The sequence below is a fragment of the Acipenser ruthenus genome, chromosome 2, assembly GCF_902713425.1.
Source record: "Acipenser ruthenus chromosome 2, fAciRut3.2 maternal haplotype, whole genome shotgun sequence".
Taxonomy (NCBI): Eukaryota; Metazoa; Chordata; class Actinopteri; order Acipenseriformes; family Acipenseridae; genus Acipenser; species Acipenser ruthenus.
Window position 1 is genome coordinate 45,984,430 of NC_081190.1, and position 20,465 is coordinate 46,004,894.

A 20,465-nucleotide genomic window follows, 5' to 3' on the forward strand; every position below is an offset into this window, starting at 1 on the left:
CCAAACTTTGGAATTCCCTCCCAAATATTGTAAGACATTCAGACACTTTAGTAATTTTTAAAACTCGTCTTAAGACGTGTGTTTTTTTTTTCCTCTGTGAAGTGCCCTGTGATACTTGTTATGAAGGGCGCTATATAAATGAAATGTTGTTGTTGTTGAAGTAGTTTTATGCAATGCAACGTGTAAAAATGGTTCCACTGCTCCCTGCATCCTCTTTTTTTGGGGGGGGGGGTTTTAAAAAAAAAAGCAGAGGTCTCAGTATCCCATGTAGCACTGCGCACGTCCCTGGTATTAGAGGAACTCAGTAGTCTGTATCAGAGCATCTTACCTGTTGACGCTCAGCCAAAACACATGGTCAAAAATCATGGTTTTAAGTCCATGGATGAGGCCTGCAGGGTTTTTATTGAGAACTATTCGGACATCTTTCCTGCTTTCGCTGTCAGAACAGAGTGCAGACCAGCAAACTAGGGTGACCATACGTCCCCGTTTTCCGGGAACAGTCCCTGGATTAGGTATTGTATCCCCGGCCAAACATTGCCCCCGGAACGGTCCCCGGTTCACGAAACTCATCCCCAAATAAACTTACTTTTAATTTCTTGCAGCTTAATATGTTTCTAATGCCTAACTGCATTAGAGAGAAATATCCACAATGTTTCTATTATTAATACGATTAGCTAGCCCAAATAACAGATGGTACTAGGCTGCAGCACTATTTTAGTTGCCATAGCTACAACTCTGACTGAATGGCATATGACGTAGCATACACGCAAGACTCGAGAAGCGGTGTGAAAATTGCGTCAAAAAAGAGTAAATGCTGCTTCAACAACCAGCTTCAAAAGGATTTCCCATATTTACGACCAACCAGGAAAGAAACGGCTGTATTATGTTCAGTATGCCAGGCAGTGTTTTCCATTTCAAGTGGAGGCAGGACATCTATAAAAGAACACAAAGGTACCGCTAAACAAAAAGCTGCTTTTACAGCACCGTCTAGTTTAAGTTCAGTTACCGATTTTTTTCGTAATGTTGAGCCAACACAGAGTGAGTATGACCTTGCTTTGCAAAAAGGAATATATGCATACCATACCGTTAGACATAATCACAGTTTCAGCTCAAAGGACTGTACTTCCAATTTAAATAAGAAATTCAGCAACCCAAAATTCTCGTGTGTTCGGACAAAGTGTGAAGCAATATTACAAATATATTTGCTCCATGGGCAAACGATGAACTAATTGATGACCTGAAAGATGTTGAATATGTGTCCCTGTCTGTTGATGCATCGAATCACGGACATGTAAAATTGCTTCCTGTCTTGGTTCGTTATTTCAAGGCTTATGACGGCAGTTCGTGTGTGCAAACTAAACTTGTGGATTTCGTCAAACTTAAAGGAGAGACGTCAGAGCTTATTGCAGCTGAGATCATAAATGTTATGAATAAGTATGGAATCAAAAATAAGGTTGCGGCACTCTCAGCAGATAACACAATCATAAACTTTGCAGGCTGACGCAGACATGGAAGGGAAAACTTGCACACCAAAGTAAAGACGAGCTTGAAAAGGGAAGTGATAGGCCTTGGGTGTCCTGCTCACATTGCTCACACGTGCAAAACTGTGCCCAAAATGCAAAGGATGTAATCCCGGTGGACGTTGAGAACATTCTGATTAAGATTTTTGGATATTTTCATATATTCACTGTTTGTGTGGAAAGACTAAAAAGTTTTTGTGAGTACGTGGGACAAATACCAAAATATACAGTAATGTTAGATGGTTGTCGATGTTACTTGCTTTAGAGAGGATCCTTCAACTTTATGAGTCATTTTTCTTGTCAGAAGAAAGGTGCCCAGTAGGTCTTTGCAAAATATTTGAAGATCCATGCACCAAACTCTGGCTTGCTTTCATCCATGCAAACATGACACTTTTTCATGACACAATAAAATCACTTGAGGGAGATGATCGCTGTGCAGTAGAGTCAGTCGATATCTTAAACAATCTCGAAAAGAAGCTGGTTACATGGTATGTAAAAGTCTTTGTTCCTGTTTTAGTGAGAAGACTACTCAGAAACCTAGAAGAAGTAGGGTTTGTGACACGTCAGTGCTATCTTAATGTGTCAAGATTTTTCTTCGATACAGTCATACAATACATACACGCATGGGGAAAGCATACAGATGATCTGAGAGATGTCTGCTTTTAAAGAAAGTTCCATTAAGATCCGAGATTGAAACAGCAGTCGAGTTACTGCCGAAGAAATGTCCGAATGTGACAATTAACGAGGATGTACTATTTGATGAAGTAACTCTGTTAAATGAGTTTGTGACAGGGAAACTGTGCGAATGGATTGACACAACTACAACGATCATAATATGTGGAAGATGGGATGAAGTACTGAAGCATTTCAGGGAATCCTCAATTCCACACGGAAATATAAAGCAACTGGTGTAGAACTGATCTTGTGCCTGCCTGGCAGCAATGCTTCAGTTGAGAGGGTGTTTTCTGTCATGAATGACCTGTGGACAGCAGAAAAATCCAAATACAAGGTTGAAACTGTGAAAGCCATTGTCACTGTCAAGACAAACTTCACTTTGCCCTGTCTCGAGTTCTTCAACAAATGAGCAAGAACATTAACATTCTGAAACAAATACACTCATCAGAGAAATACAACTTTTTTATATAAAAAGCTTTTGTATACAAACTGTATAACATGGGCAGCAGTGTGGAGTAGTGGTTAGGGCTCTGGACTCTTGACCAGAGGGTCGTGGGTTCAATCCCAGGTGGGGGACACTGCTGCTGTACCCTTGAGCAAGGTATTTTACCTAGATTGCTCCAGTAAAAACCCAACTGTATAAGTGGGTAATTGTATGTGAAAATAAGGTAATATCTTGATACAATTGTAAGTCGCCCTGGATAAGGGCGTCTGCAACTCCACTACTCCGCTCACTCCACTGGCTCCCGATCACCGCTCGCATCCAGTTCAAGACTCTTGTACTAGCCTACAGATGCCTTGACCAGACTGCACCCAGCTACCTCCAGACCCTCATCTCTCCCTACACCCCCACTCGACCTCTCCGCTCCGCCTGCACTAGAAGACTAGCTCTACCTCCGCTACGCTCCCCTGGCTCCAGAGCCCGCTCCTTCTCCACCCTTGCTCCGCAGTGGTGGAATGACCTTCCCACAGATGTCAGGACTGCCCAGTCCCTGACCACATTCCGGTGCCACCTTAAGACTCACCTCTTCTGACAGCACCTGTAGAACTTCTCTGTTTTTCCCCTGGGACACTTATCACCCTTCCTTAAATGCGCTTTATTTGCTCTAATCTGCCCCCTATTTTACTGCATTTAATCCTGTACTTCAGAGTACTGTAATCTGCCAAGTGTTTAATCTGTAGTATTTTGCATTTAATCATATCCTGATGTAACTATCACTGACACTGTTATCTGCTGTATTATTGAATTGTATTTTGTCACACTTGTACTTGCTTGAACCAAAGTCATTGTATTTATCTTGCTCTTAATTGTATTATTACTTGTACTGTGATACTTGAAATGTATTTGCTTACGATTGTAAGTCGTCCTGGATAAGGGCGTCTGCTAAGAAATAAATAATAATAATAATAATAATAATAATAATAATAATAATAATAATAATAATAATAGTATAAAACCATTTTGTAGTTTGTAGTTTTATAATGCGCCAGTATGTGGAGAATGTTATTTTATGCTGTTATTGCATGTATATCCACAGATATTATCGTTGACTGCATAGCTGATGATGGTTGATGGGGGGGTTAATCCGAGGCAGATTCCATTAGCAGAAGCAACAAAGTCGTCATGCCGGTTATTGCTTGTTTTGTTGCACTTATCCATTTTGTATGTAACCCTGGGCCTACAGTAGTAACTTTTTAGTTTTGGCTTGAAGGCAGCAGGGCAGTAGGCTCTGTTATTGCCTGTTATGTGGAGTTTGTGGAGTTTTTGAAACATTTTGCAATTATTGTGCATAGTTTGTGTTTGTTTCTGTAGGTTGTTTTGTATTTGTAGATTATAACTGTTGAAATATAAATTGCTCGCTACACCGCAACTTACATTTCAGTGTTGGCTACTGTACATGTATATATGACTCATTTTGATCAGATCCATAACTTTATATTTCCTTTATATTTTATTACAAGTAACTTAAAATATTGTTCAGAAAATTAAACCAACTTGAAATACATTATACGCTCAATGCAAACAACACTACTCTCTGGCAACGCACAATATGAAAAGTAAAATAATGTACTGTATATAACAGCCAGCATAAACTAAGTTATTGTACGTTATTTTTATAAATTTTATTACAAGTAACTTATTACAATTAACCCAAAATAATGTACAAGTTCTGAAAAATAAAACAACTTGAAATATGTTATGCACTCAAAACAAACAACTCTTTTCTCTGGCAATGCACAACATAAAAAGTAATATAATGTAAAATAATGTACAGTATATAACAGCTGGTATAAACTAAGTTATTGTAATACAGTACAGTAACAGGTGTGCACAGTACCTTACTATAGATCGTGTGAGAACAACAGAGCAAAAAAAAAATTTGAAGGAAGTATGCACAGTATTTGGCTGATTGAGCTGATAAACAACTGTAAAAAAAGGTCATAAGACTGACAACCATTTGCCTCCATGAAGGCTCATAATGTGTTGAGGCTCGAGAGTTTTACAGATTTACTGTGTCTTTCTTGTTGACTTTTCCTGCTTTCATGCCACTGCTATGCGCTCCACGTCACTGCTATTTCTGAAACACTCAAACATTCTTTTTTTTTTGCTTCTTTCTTTTTTTTTTTAAATACTCAAACATTGTTTGCATTATGCAATTATCTGAATTAAAATGCAATGTACAATGGACTTTGGGACTGCGCAGCTTTATGCAATTAAGCGAATTATGCATTTAGCCAATATGCATTTAACCGCGCCATACAATCATAGAAAATTATGCACTAAAAAACAGTTCCATATACACCTATATATTCCCTTCGATGACACAGAGAGGTTGGCTGAGGGTGTGTCGTGTGGCTCTCTCTCTGTGGTCTGGAGGCGGGTCGGGGGGTGGGGGGGAGAGTCGAACAATAAAAATGACTTTCTGCTATTACTTCGGTCTTGCCCATGTAGGATACAATTCAGTGGGGGCCCTGTTCGGAAACCTGGAGTAAAAACAAAGGAACGCCAGTGTCTGGAGCGAGATAAAGGGGCAAGCAAGCACGGCTAAGGAAGACGGCCGCAACAAAACTATTTACGGATCGCGTACCCAGGAACCCGAAACGCTGGACCAGGCGGTCGAGTTGGTGGTAAGATACAGAGCCGCAGAACCAATGGCCACCAGGCTGCCAGGAACACCCGGTACTCTAGCATCACCCCAGCGAGTTTCCCAAGGGAGGGCGAAGGGACTGGAGGAAGGGAACCAGGTATTTGGACAGGCGTGGCAGCGGGAGCTCCTGGCCCAGGAGCCGGGCTACCCTCGGGCTGCTGCGGTGTTGGACCAGGATCTTGTGCGGCCACCCTACCGTCGAGCCCCATGGATGGCTTGAGTGTTCAGATGCTCTGGGACGGCTCTTTGACCAAGCAGCTGTGGTTAATGGTCGAGTGGTTGCGCCCAGACGTACCACCACGTACCCTCGCATTGAAATTGATCAGGATCTCTTGTTTCGGGTTGATAAATTACCCCAGACTGGGGAAGTGCGTCACCAGTTGCTCATTCCTAAATCTTTTAGGGAGGATTTATTGCAGTTGGCTCACGCTATTCCCGTCTGGTCATTTGGGACGGGACAAAACCAAAGTGAGGCTTGTGACACGGTTCTTTTAGCTGGGGCTGGATGGTGATGTGCGGTGTTTTTTGCTTACACTGCAGGGAATGCCAAAAAGCCAGCCCTAGAGCCGCCCCATGAATCCCACTGGTGCTGTTGCCACTAGTGGAAGCTCTGTTTGAGCATATTGGGGTGGATATAGTAGGACCGCTAGAGAGGGGTGCGACGGGATACATGCACCTATTGGTCATTCTGGATTACGCTACGCATTATCCAGAGGCCACCCAACTCCGCTCTGTGTCTGCTAGATCTGTCACCAGCAAGCTAGTGAAGGTTTCTCCTGGGTAGGTATCCCCAAAGAAATGCTGACCGACCAAGGTACCAACTCATCAGTTGCGTCTTAAGTTAAAATACTTGTCAAGGGGAAAATGTTGTAGGTGCAATGCTATTTGTTAAAAACGCGATTTACAGAGACTACAGTGTGCGAACTGTGCATCAGCTGCAGAGTCACTTACAACAACGTCTCACCCGAAAGACGGAGAACAAGGAGGTTACATGGCTTGCCAGGATTTGAATCAGGGACCTCCCTGGTTACAAGCCCTTTCCTTTAACCATAGCTTTATATACATAGCTTCAAGGTCCATCTCTAGGTCAAAAATGATGTACATTCTAGTAGCCCTTTAACCTCTGAACTACTATCCACCCAATGCCCATATTGTATCACATTTTGTGCATTAAATTCCTTCCTTATCATTGTATCATACTTTCATATTACAGTACTTGCTTTAAAGTTGCATTTATGAGCTTGCATATCTTATTGAGCCTAGCTTCGTCTTGCATTTGTATTATTCATTTTATTGGCATCCTGAATTAGAAGCTGAATTAAAAATGTAAGTTCAAACAAGGATTCTTTCATACCAGCATATATCCGGCAGTCCCCAAGACTCACTGTGATATCATCCAGTGCTACCAATCCACAGTCCCAGAAATGTGTACAAATGCTGACAAAAACAACCTAAAAAAGAGCCAAAACTTAAAGTTATTGTACAGTAAGCATAATTATTGAGACAGAAGGTACCTTTCCTGGCAATGTATGTGTTAAGCCTGTTTTTTTTTTCTTTTGTCATATTTAATGCAAAATATTGTAAAGAAAGTAAGAAGTTAAAATGTTAGTTATCCATAATGTTTGCCTTGTTTTGAAACGTTTTTCATTATTTATCTCTGAATAATATCTGCACACTTTCAAAGGGCACTTGTGGAATTCAGCTTTGGTCAATCTATTGCACCTCTACATGCAATGTGAGCATTATAGATACATCTGAATCATAACTAAACTTGGTTACAATGTATAAAATAATAAATGTTTTGGAGATTTTATTGTAGAAATGGTTCAGAAATGGTTCAGCTCCCCTCTATACACAATGAATGTGTCCTCAAACTTTCCTCATTTCGAAACCTCAGTCCAATAGACTTCAGCACAAAACAGTGTTACACTGTTACTGTAGGGTGTTACCTTTGTGGGCATGGGTTTTTGGTAACTGATTTCAACCTGAATCCAGGAGCCCGTTGGACTTTCAGAGACTGTCCAGACCTTCTCTTGGGCCACATTGTTCTCATCATAGATATAAACAGCCAGCGTGTTGTCTGTTTTAATGAACCCATGTAGGGCATAGTAAAATCTCAGACAGTACTTCAGTGTCCCTGGCAGGTAAGGACCATACAGGCGCCCAACGTAGCCTGGCCTGGATATAAGCCTGGTGTTAGCCAACAAGAATGAACCTGCAAAACATCAGAACAATTCAAATTATTCATACAGCATGTTTGTACAGTTAATCTGTACAGAAAAAAATAACTTTAACGGGTTTATTTTGCTTATGGATCTACATATGCAAATATGCATTTTTTAATTCATTTGGTTTGAACTTTATTAGTAATATTCAGATTTTTTTTTTTTAATGAAATGGTCTATACATACTACTCAACTTTTGCTACTGATCAAGATTTTCAACTAAGAGAAGTTTCATACTGTGCCATTTATTGAAAGGCTAAGTTTGTTAACATACAGTTGAACCTGTGAAAAATTACTCATTACAAGAAGGTGGTTCACAAAGTATTTAATTAGAGTCAATAATTTTTCATGAGTCATGTTAAAAATTGCACTTGCTGAAGAAGGACAAATTGTCCAAAGCATTTTTTATGGATCAATGAATAAAACTGAAATTGCATGTAAATTAAAGTAACGGTAAATGTTAAAGGGTACCTGTAGTGGTAGAGCATATAGAATCATTTCAGTAGAAAACATGTGGCTGTATAACTTTTGACACAATTTAAAGTCCCTGCTCGACCAGTTCACGGTATATAGGCAGTAAAACAACATTAAGCTTCTATGCATTGGATCTCTCATGTGGCGCACAGGATATGACTTTGGGTCGTTGATTTCTCTATTTCAGAACACTGCTAGTCTATTATTATGGATGAAAAAATTCAAATAGAAGGGTACTTATATGAACCGTTGAGGTCTGACTTTGTCAGGCAGCGATAGTGAATATTCAGACGAGGATAACCAGCCTAATCTGAGAAAACTGAACCAAGAAGGCTCCAAATACCATGCACATTTAAAGTAAAATCACACTAGATGTGTACTTCAAGGTACATAGCCTACACAGAACAAAGCACTCTGTATTGTAACTGGTCGTGACAGATTTATTATTATTATTATTATTATTATTATTATTATTATCATTAGTAGCCATTTACAGCCCTATATATTCTATAAGAACTCCCAGAGTTTAGAGCCTTTATGTAGGCTAGGGAGAGAGAAACAGGTAGTTTCAACCTAAAAATATAGTAATTGTAATCGGTAAAAAAATGACAAAAACCACTTGTTTCAGTACAACAGATACTAACGCGCAATAATATCACTCCAGCCAGAGTAAACTTGGTTGCTTTTCTGCAGGAGAATCCACCTCTAACCAACACATCATCAGCAAGCACATAAAGGCTCTGTGTGTTATTCTCTCATGTCGCTTCTTTTGTTTCGGCCTCCTCCACCCCAGCCACCACCTCGCAGCGTGCCTTGTCCTTCTCTTTTTTCTATAATTCACAAGTGTTCTACTTTTTCAAGATTTTGTAAACAGCTACAACTGACAATAAATAAAGTACATCTTGTAATACTAGTATCTCTGGCTTCTGGTGACCAGTATTGCCCTTCGGTCTCATCATTTATCTTGCCCACTTTGATGTAGCAGTGTGGAGTAGTAGGGCTCTGGACTCTTGACAAGAGGGTCGTGGGTTCAATCCCAGGTGGGGACACTGCTGCTGTACCCTTGAGCAAGGTACTTTACCTAGATTGCTCCAGTAAAAACCCAACTGTATTAATGGATAATATATAAAAATAATGTGATAGTATGTAAAAATAATGTGATATCTTGTAACAATTGTCGTCCTGGATAAGGGTGTCTGCTAATAATGTAGTTTATCCCTTTGTTTATTCCTTTATTGTTAATGAGTTATATACAATGACCTAATTTTTGATGATTTTGTCGTGCTAAACCAGAGGTGGGCAAACTACAGCCTGCGGGCGAAATCCGGCCCGTGAGAGCTTTTCATCCGACCCGCGAGCTTCCTTGTGTTTTAACAATAAAAGTACTAGATTACTATAAATAGTACAAATATAAAAATCCATTAAATCAATCCATGTTATTGATTGACTTGGGTTAGAAATAACTAATTTACTAGGCTAATTCACGACCGACACAGACAGAGATTGCATTGCCAAAACAAAGCGCTTTGCAACGTCTCACGTGGGTCGCAGTATGTGTATGACGTTTATTCATCTTTGCTAGAGTGCGTGCAAGCTTGCGAAACAGTCGTTTGAATTGCAGCAGCTAGGTGTTTGTTTTTATGCTTTGTGAAGAAAAATGAGCACTTCAAAGAAAAGAAAAGTGGACAGTGAGTGTCGAGTTTTCAAAAAAGAGTGGACTGAGAAATATTTTTTCACAGACGTCGACTCGAAGGCTGCCTGATTTGTCAAGAGAGCATCGCTGTATTCAAGGAGTACAATTTGAATCACCATTTTACAGCGAAACATCCTAATTATGGCAGCAACTTAACAACAGAAGAAAAGTCAAGAAAAGCTCAGAAACTCACTTCTAATTTAAAATCTCAGCAAAACATTTTTGTGCGACAAGCTGCAGTTCAGGAAGCCACTACGAAGGCAAGTTATGTTTTGCCATTCAAGATAGCTAAATAAAACAAGCCGTTTGCTGAAGGGGTGTTTTTGAAACAAAGCATGGTCGATGTTGCTGGCATGGTGTGTCCTGAATACAAAAATAAGTTTGAGAACATTAGTTTGTCACGAAGAACTGTTGCTCGCCGTATTGAAGTAATTGATGAAGACTTGGCCTCTGAGTTGAACAGGAAAGCACATTGCTTCACGCTGTTTTCGTTAGCTCTCAATGATAGTACTGACATAAAGGACACAGCGCAGCTCTTGATTTTTGTGAGAGGAATTAACAACAAATTTGAAATCACAGAGGAATTTGTATCTATGGAATCAATGAACGTCTGAAGCTCCCCTGGAGTAAACTCGCAAACGTGACCACAGATGGATCGCTAAATTTAACTTGGAAAAACGTAGGACTTTTAAAAAGAATTGAGGACAAAGTAAAAGATGCAGACTCTGAGAAAGAATTTTTCTGCACTGTATCATACATCAGGAGGCACTCTGCAAAAATGTTCTGGACATAGATCATGTTGTTCGCACAGCAGTGAAAATAGAGAACTACATTAGAGCAAGGGGGCTTAATCATCGGCAATTCATTTCCCTTCTTGAGGACACTGATGCTGAACACCAGGACTTACTTTATCATACGAATGTCCACTGGCTCAGTTTAGGAAAGGTGTTGCAGCGAGTGTGGGAGCTTAGAGATGAAATTAGCATTTACTTGGAAATGCAGGAGAAAGAAAACGATTTTCCTGAATTAAGGAATTCAAACTGGGTGTGCGACCTCGCTTTTGGTGTGGATATCATGGCACATTTAAATGAACTTAATGTGAAGCTGCAGGGCAAGGATGTGTTTGTTCATGAATTGTATTCCAATGTGAAAGCTTTCAAAGTCAAGCTCATTTTGTTTTCAAAACAAATGAAGAGCAAACTGTTCGCTCACTTTCCAACACTTAAACGTTTGGAAGTGTCGTCGGAGCAGACAGACAGGTACAGCAACATTCTGAGTGACCTGCATGGAGAATTTTCTCGTCGATTCTCTGACTTTGAGAAGATCGAGAAGACACTGGAGCTGGTGTCATGTCCACTTTCATTTGACTACGAGAAAGAACCAGAAGAATTACAACTGGAGCTCATCGAACTCCAGTGCGACTCCACTGTGAAGGAAAAGTACCATTCACAAACACTGGACAAGTTTCATGCCTCTTTGAATGAAACAAAGTTCCTAAATATCCGCAACGTAGCCCAGAAAATTATCGTGTTGTTCGCCTCCACCTATGTGTGCGAACAAACATTTTCACTACTGAATTTCAACAAATCTTGCTACAGATCCCAGTTAACTGACCAGCATCTCAGCTCTGTTTTGCGGATTTCAACAACAAGGACAGCACCGGACTTTGATGCTATCGTAAAGAAGGGCGACCAACTGCATTGTTCACATTAACAGCAAAGAGAGTGAAAAAAAGGGGGTATGTTTTGTTTCCTTTTTTCTTGTAATGCATTTTTATGATGATATATCTATAATAATAATAAAGTTGTATGTTTCCCCCAACATCTACCTTTATTTTAATACCTGTTCTTCAGAGTTAAATCAATTAACAACAACATTGCTTTGTGGTTTACTTTTAAGCTAAAATGGTTTGAATATGTTTGGTCATTGCCACAGTTTAATAAAGAAACACTGATGGTTCAAAAAAGCTCATTATAGCAATAAACAGGAAAACTACCAAACGTATGTAGTGTAGTACACTGAGAATTGTGAGCGATGCACATAATTTGTGTTCAGACAGGGGCAACATAATTGAGCACGTAAAATCAAAAGACAAATCAATGATGCAATTTTATGATGATTTTACCACAAAATTGTTTTGTGTCTGTTTGAACATGATTGGTTCGTTTGTTAAGTATACATTTATATGGCCCGCCATACAATTTCCATACCCTGATGTGGCCCGTTTGCCCACCCCTGTGCTAAACGATGATGCCAGCCTTTGCTGTGTGACATTTCTTCTTGTTGTGGCCAAATATTGTTGGCATCGCATCAGGTTTTAGCCTCATACCCCAGATGCTCTGCCTGCATGTTCCTTTCATAGCATTCAAGTTCAAACGGTCCTCACACACAAAATAATTTCAGCCGAATGGAAAGGTTTTCAGTTTATGCCTGTAACAGGGGAGATCTGAACTGACTATGTGGCACATGCGTATTACTGCAGGTAGAGGGCAGCAGTCTCATGGGATCCGCCTGTCAGTCATGGCGATGACACGGAGAGGTGGGGAAGAGGGTGTGTGTGCTTTCCCTCTCTCTGAGTGGCTGAGAGGCGGGCCTTGGGGGGGATTGCTCGGCCCTTAAGAACTGCGCTTGGTTGTGCACTCGGGTGGCCGTATTTGGGAACACACAGTGACACTGACAGAAGATGTCAGTTTTAAAACAAAACGAGGCAAACCTGGCTGGAGAAAACAGCCGGCCTTAAAATAATTTAAAGAGAAAATAAATAACAGAAATCATCACGTACCCGAGGGGACGTGTTTAGTTGTACGGGGAACTCCGGCCATCCCATTGTATATGGTAACTGACCGTAGGACGGAGGCCCGTTCTGACCGGCTTAGCGGCAGTGGGGGCACTGCGTAAGCAGCACTTTTGTTTGTAGTTTTATTACTGTGTTTTATTTTCCCTTTTTCTTTCGCCTTTGGTGTTCATTATTATTTACGAGCACTTGCTCTGCCTATGTACCTGTATTGGTAAACACCGTGGTTCTGGTTACTGTTGTCAGTATCCAGTCCACGGACAACAGGGCCATCTACTAATCAAAATAAATCAGTGCGCCTGAGCGGCGTTACAAATAAAGTACTGTCTCCTTGTGTCAGTGAATTGCCCACCATCCTTCCACAATGCCTCATTCCCAAATGATGTAGTCATTTTTTTTTTTTTTGCTTGATTTCACTTTCTGAATTAATAGGCTTTGACACACAAAATAACTTTTTTCGTCTTATTTTTATGCTTATTATTCAAGCACCCGAAAGCTCTTGGTTTTCACCGCTGTATCCCATAAACCAATGGTCGCAACTTTTGGCCTATCAGGGAAATCAACGACTTGACGTCACATTGCTGCCTGAAAGGCTTTTCAATATGTCAGCTCCCTCAAGTGTTACTTGCCCCAGAAAGTGGACAAAGAAATTGAAAACATTGCTAAACGTGCGACTTGTTGACCAAATCAGTGAAGCAAAAAGCATTTATTGGATATGCAGAGCACAAAGGGCTTTGTTATTTTGGGGTTAAGGTATTGGGATGCCTATACTCTTTGCTCACCTGATCCTGTTGTATGATCTCCTACTCTGTAAACATTAGGCTTCACTGAAACCCTGTTCCACACAGACCCTTCTGTTTGCTCCTGATAGTATCGACAAAAATCTTCTTCAAAATCACAGTTTGCCACAGACGGATCAAAGAAAGGTTCTGTGGAAAACAATAAAACTGGTGGTATACTTTGAAGCATATGTCAAATCTATATAATACATATTTTTTTATTTAAATTCAAAATAAATGTGTATGACAGCCTGGTACACAAAAAAATCTAATTTGCTTGACATCCTTTTGAAAAAAAAAGCTTTCAATATTACAGTTTTCTATGTTGGTGGATATTTATATAACATTGGCTTCATCTGCTTTTTAATGTTGTCAAACACATTTCTAACATTTGAACACTTTTTACGCCCAAACAAAACAACTTGTGTACTCAAAATCTAAACTACAAAGCAAAATTAAACACACTTTTTGATACACACTCATTATTATGACACAAGATTCCTCCCACCTGTCTCAGTACTGCAGAATTCTGGGGAGAATGAAATGTCATCAATCGCAACATAGCCTCCCTTAGCACTGTTGAAAGCAACTTCAAAGACAACCTTGAAAGGCAAATAAAGAAGTGACACTGCAGGTACCTGTCCTTACATCTAGGATAAAGTACAGTAGATGGAACTATGCAGCAGTTGTCTAGGATTAATGTGCCTTGGGAAACCAAATGCTATTTCCAATCTTGCAATCTTTATCTCTGGGACTATTACTGTACATGACCTAAAGAGACAGCTGCAGTACTCATTCATTTTTCAAACAAATACGCTTTGTAAGTAAACACAACTCTAACCATAGTTATGTTCAGTGTTCCCCATTTATAACACTGTAGTACTGGTAGTGTAATTATAGGGCAAATGGGAGCCATGACCATAACCCATTAAACCCGTGCTGCAGTTATTTAAATCCAGCACGCATTTCATTATGATATCTTGGTTTGGATTGGTCAATTTGGATTAGTAAAAGTGTACTGTATTAACAATATTGCCATACAGTACGGTTAACAAATATGTCCCTTAAATTGTCACCAACTGATATTTGTTTTCATTCTTTTAAATAAATGATAACTGTTGTCCTCAATTCCCACAAGTTCCTAAACCTACCGCCAAAGGATGAGGGGCTTTTATATCCACTTTTACTAACTTCCAGATAAACTTTGCATATATGTCAGGTTTCCAGATTTCCTCGTAATGGCCCATTCTGTCTCTGGTAAACACTGAGAAAACGTTGCCTTTTGCTTGGTCACGCTGGTAGTAGAATGACAGACATCCTGATATCATAGTTGTTGTCATTGGAGATGTGAGCTGAGCTACCTCCTGAAAGTGTTTGGCATAGACAGGATCCACATACATGTAGTGACCTTGGAAAAGAAAAACAACAATAGCTCATGGAATGTAGCCAGACATTACAAAACAAAATATACTTTAAATTTCTAAACTCCAGTTTGGCAGTTGCCACTTTAACCATACAAGAAATTTGAAGCATTTGTGACCAAGGGTGGGGCAACCTTTTATTTCATGGTAACAGTTGAGCTCCCGATCATAATCACTTATCACAATATATAACTGAGATAGGATGAAGACCCTTCACCTGCACAATGTACATATGAATGTGTGTAAAGTGCAATAAGCAGTTTCATAATTGATTCAGAATAAAGTCACTGCTAGAAAATAAATACTTCTCACTCATTACTTAGTATTAATACCATGCCTGTGAAATGCATAGAGTCCATACCTCGCTCATTGTTCATTGTGTGATCATCAGGGAGATTTGACTGGCCACCTCGGATAGTACTTCCACCTACGTACCAGTTTACATTGGGATTCCAGTAATTCATATATCCACATAGATGATGCTCTTCAAAGTTACACTCTGCAAAGGGCACAGTTTATGAATAATAAGTGTTATTACTTTGAGGTCAGAAGAAAACAAAATGTACACACTACCAATAACATCACATAGCGAGTAGATAAGTGAGAGAGCCATTGATTGGACAGATTAATAACAACTGACTAACATTTTATAAATACAGGCTAACTTTACTATAACGAATCCTTCTTATAACGAACACCCGTTTTTAACGATCCCAACATCAAGAAACGTTTTTTTTCAATGCAAATTAGCCCTATTAGAACGATCACGTACAGGATCGACCCGGATACAACAATCTCAGTACTAATTCAAAGATAGCGCTAATTCAAAGATGACCTATTGTAGTATGAATCATGCATGATGAATGCAATCGTTGCCTGTCCGTCATCTTCACACAAACTGCAACCAGGCACCAGGCGTGAGGAGCAATCCACGCTGGAGGGACATGTAATTACTGTATTCAGCATGTAAATGTACATTCTTTCATTTTTCATTTCTTTACTGTTTTCTTTTAAACATACCTGTAGCAGGGCGATTGCCCTGCACATGAGAAATTAGTGTTGGTGTAATTTATATGTGGAAACGGGTTTGTTTTGTGTGCTTTTTGGAGTTGTTATGTTTGATCAAATGATTGTTTACTGACGGGCGCTCGATTGAGACTTGCTGCCTGTCTTCTGTATGTGTCCTCTGTGCGTTACCATCGATGGTAGCGTCACATGACCCGTTTGTTTACTTTCTGTTTTGTGTTTAATAAAATCCTGCGCGCCTGTGCCGGTGTTTCAACTCCAACTCCGATGTCTCTCTGTCTTGCAATGCGGTTACCCACACATGTGACACGAGTACCTTGTAACAATACCGTTAAATGTTGATCAATGTAAAGGAATCTTCGTAAAAGTACTATATATTGAAGTTCAACTCAAATTTGCCGTTTTGTCATTATTCTGATACAGAAAAATGCCAAACCCTATTATAGTGAACACCCTGATATAACGAACATTTCTCCAGGTCCCATGGGGGTTCGTTATAGTGAAGTTAGCCTTAGTTACAAAGACTCCCATGAGTCTTTAGATGTAGAGGTTTGTGGTTGTTTCTTATCCTGAAAGAAATACATTTTGCAAGTAGATCCAGTTGGGACCAAACCATGATCAGATTAGAATGTTATTGTTTGGAATACTGGGCAAAATCTGTACTATTCTAAAAATGCCTTTTCTAGGCTTTCTTTTATGTTTTTACTTATATTTCTTCAAAAATGAAAAATAACACTTTGAGGGAAAATTCAAAGAGAACTGTGAATATTTTTGGTAACTTTAATCATAGATCCTTACACTAAAATGCAATTTGTAGTACTTTTTGTGAAAGGAAAATAAACCTTTTAATGTTACAAAACTATGACCCTTCTGAGCAGTTTGTTGCATGTTTTGTAACAGTTTTATTTTACTTTCACAAGAAATGGTGCAAATTGCAGACAGGCGTAAACACCCACAATAAACCGTCTTTGCACTGTGTTATTATAATATTTGTAACAGACTACTAAAGTGTATTACTGTATCCCTGAAAGTTAATGAATACAGTGCAGACAGAAGAAACCTTCAAATCTATTTTTTATCCATATGAAAGCCAGCTTACCTACACAGTATCCTGGGACAACGTGTATTTCAAAGATTGCAACACTTTGGTCTGGTTTTTGCCCAGGTGAAGCCACAAAAATAATCTAATAAAGTAAAAGCAATAAATCACTGAAACAGTTATCAAGGTACTCAAGCACAGTACAAGTTAAACTTAAAGTCCCCTTGCTTTTTCAAGGCTGGCCCGTACAGAAGATCCATATATTTGTAACATATGGAAATATACAGTATATTATTTATGTCCATATATTTTTTACATTAAATATACATTATTTACATTATATAATAAAACATATATGTAATATTTAATACAAACTATATATATCATTATATATAAAGCTACACTGAATAATACTTTACTATAGCTGGTCAGCCGGAGCTTGCAATATAGCTTACAAATGCTTTGACTTTTCACAAGGAAGACCCTGTGTAGTTGTGTTTGTAGCAACCTTCTGTTTCTCTTCCCATCAGTACCTTGTATCTGTTAGTTGTGTTTCTCAGGTCTACACTTGCAATGAGCCAGTTGTCCGAGGGATCCTGGGCTGACCACAAACGGTAGTCGAAGCTCTCTCCCTCTGGCCTGACATACATTTGTAAAGAACCAGAGCCAGTAATCTGATACACCAGCCTGATGCAGCTCCACTCCAGCAGCTCCAGGTCAGGACTAATCAGCACAGCTTTCTGACCTGCTCCTCCAAAGGCTGAATCAGCAGTAATGTAACGCCCTGCAAACAAGAGACAAAACTGACATCAAACAGCTATCACTATTGTTTTTTTTTGTAACCAACTGTAACAGGGGGGGATCTGGACTGACTATCTGACACATGCGTGGGACTGCAGGTAGAGGGCAGCAGTCTCGTAGGGTCCGCCTGTCGGTCATGGCGATGACACAGAGAGGTGGGGAAGAGGGTGTGTGTGCTTTCCCATTCTCTGAGTGGCTGAGAGGCGGGCCTTGGGAGATTGCTCGGCCCATAAGAACTGTGCTTGGTTGTGCATTCAGGTGGCCGTGTTTGGGAACACACAGTGACACTGACAGAAGACGTCAGTTTTCAAACAAGAGCGAGGCAAGCCTGGCTGGGGAAAACAGCCTGCCTTAAAATAATTTAAGGAGAAAAAAATAAAAGAAATAATCATGTAACCAGGGAGCAGAATGAATCCCCAGCAGTTCACCAGCTTAATGGATCTCCTGAGGGAAACCCTTACTACCGTGGTGCAGGGGAGTGCAAGAACTGCGAGGCCAGACCCATGGCTACAGCCCACGAAAATGACGGCAGTGGATTGGCCAGAAGCATACCTGGAGGTATTTGAGGTGATGGCGATCTCTGCCGGGTGGGCCCGAGAGCAATGGGCTAGCAGTGGGCTAGCTGACGGGGGGAGGCGGAGGCAAGGACCCTGGATCCGGCGGCAATGTTGGAGTACCCCACGCTGAAAGCTGCCATCCTCAACCACGTGGGTGCGACTCCAGAGGGCTACCGCCACAAATTCAGGGAGGAGAGCTTCTCGGCGGAGGAACACCCCAGGGCCATTGTGCATCGCTTGCAGGATTATGCCCGGGGATGTTTGAACCCAGGAGCTACCACCACTGCCAGGCTGCTGGACCTTGTCGTGATTGAGCGGTACCTGCAGTGCTTGGCTCCTGGATGTGGCAATCCAACTGGCAGCAGAACCAACACCCGCTAAGCTGCCTGGGAACCGTGCTACTCCATCATCACCCCCTCTACTGGCCCCAGGGAGGGTGAAGTGACTGGGGGGAGGGACAGCCAGGTCTTTGGACAGAGTGTGGCGGTGGGAGCTCCCGGCCTGAGATCTGGGGCGGAGTCGGGTCACCCACGGGCTGCTGCGGTGTTGGACCGGAGTCTCGCGCAGTCACCCTACTGTCATGCCCCTTTGATGGCTCCTGTGTTTTCACCTCCAGCTGAAGCTTCTTGGCGAGAAACCAGTTCACTGATGTGTGGAAAAAGCTGGGAGGTGAACCACATCGACTGGGTTTGCCCCGCTATGGGATGTGACCTCATCTGACCAGGTAAGACTGTTCCATTACATCAGACACTCCAGCAGACAGGTTTTGTGATTCCTGTGTCAGTGGATGATACACAAACCCAGGCTCTCTTAGATTCAGGGTGTAGTCAGTCCCTGATACAAGAGAGCTTAATCTCACCGGGGCATAAACAAATAACGGGACAGGTGCATATAAAATGTATTCATAGGGATGTGCGCACTTATCCCAAAATGTATGTGAATCTGAAAATTGGCCAGCAGGTGACGCGAGTGCAATTGGGTTTGTGTCCTCGATTGCTGGTGCCTGTGGTTCTGGGACGGGACTGCGAGCAGTTTAAGGATTGGTTGGCTGCTGTGACGGCCCCGTCTTCCTTATTGGCTAAGAAAGAGGAAGTAATTGGCGAGATCTTTCCCTTTCATGACCCGGACTGCTATTGCCATAGATTTAGACCCTGCAAAACTAAACGGGAACACCGGGCCGCTAAGAATGAGGGCTGGCAATGGAGGGAGTCCGAGAGGTTTCAGGTGGGGGCGGTTGGTGAAGAGTCTGGAGGGGAGGCCGTAGAGTCAGCGCAGGGGTCTGGCTCGGCTGCCTCCGCTCAGGATTGACCTGATCCCGAGTTGGAAGCCATGGGAGCTGATTTATTAGCTCGTTCCTGTGACTTCCGACTCGAGCAAGGGCGTGACGACATGCTGAGCAGGCTCTTTGACCAAGCATCTGTGGTTAATGGTCGGGTGGTCGAAAAATTGCCCCAAACCGGGGAAGTGCATCACCAGTTGTTCAATCCTCAGCCCTTTAAGGAGGATCTGTTGTAGCTTGCTCACACTATTCCCCTGTCCTGTCATTTGGGAAGGGACAAGACTAAAGCGAGGCTCGTGACAGGGTTCTATTGGCTGGGGCTGGATGGTGATGTCAGGCATTTTTTAGAACGATGTGGGGAATGTCAGATAGCCCTAGAGCCGTCCCCCGAGCACCACTGGTGCCATTGACCCTAGTGGAAACTCCTTTGAGCGTATTGAAATAGATATAGTGGGACCGCTAGAAAGGAGTGCAGTAGGATACACACACCTATTGGTCATTTTGGATTATGCTACGTGTTATTCCCCTCCGATCTGCGTCTGCTAAATCTGTTGGCAACGAGCTTGTGAAGGTTTTCTCCCGGGTGGGGATCCCCAAGGAAATTCTGACCGACCAAGGCACCAACTTTATGTTCCGGCTAGTCCGCGGAACATGTAAACTTTTGGGGATTAAGACCATTAAGACCTTGGTTTTTCACCCCCACCCCTGATGGTCTTGTGGAGCGTTTTAATAAGACCCTCAAAAACATGTTGCGCAGATTTATTAACAGTGATGTGCACTACTGGGACCAGCTGATTCCTCCCCTTCTCTTTGCTATCAGAGAGGTACCTCAGGCTTCTATGGGGTTTTCACCATTTGAGCTGCTGTGTGTGCTCGATCTGGTCAGAGAGATGTGGGAGGAGCAGCAGGACAATTCGACTAATGCTGTCCGGTATGTGTTGGACCTGCGCAAACGTCTTGAGTCTGTGGGAAAATGGGCGCATGACAATTTGCAACAGGCTCAGCACAGACAGGAGACCCAATATAACAGGGG

General features: G+C 41.4%; 1 protein-coding gene across 1 annotated transcript in view; it reads right to left on the reverse strand.

Moving 5' to 3' along the window:
* LOC117408991 (MAM domain-containing protein 2-like) overlaps positions 1 to 20,465 on the reverse strand; it is a 105,267-nt gene that overhangs the window by 65,069 nt on the left and 19,733 nt on the right. Inside the window, exons 3-10 of the mRNA XM_034014485.3 lie at positions 17,329 to 17,579; positions 16,856 to 16,940; positions 15,092 to 15,229; positions 14,461 to 14,717; positions 13,818 to 13,911; positions 13,313 to 13,459; positions 7,294 to 7,559; positions 6,699 to 6,795 (exon numbers count right to left, since the gene is read on the reverse strand). Of these exons, the coding sequence (XP_033870376.2) occupies positions 6,699 to 6,795; positions 7,294 to 7,559; positions 13,313 to 13,459; positions 13,818 to 13,911; positions 14,461 to 14,717; positions 15,092 to 15,229; positions 16,856 to 16,940; positions 17,329 to 17,579 (1,335 nt within the window). The remainder of the gene's footprint in view (positions 1 to 6,698; positions 6,796 to 7,293; positions 7,560 to 13,312; positions 13,460 to 13,817; positions 13,912 to 14,460; positions 14,718 to 15,091; positions 15,230 to 16,855; positions 16,941 to 17,328; positions 17,580 to 20,465) is intronic.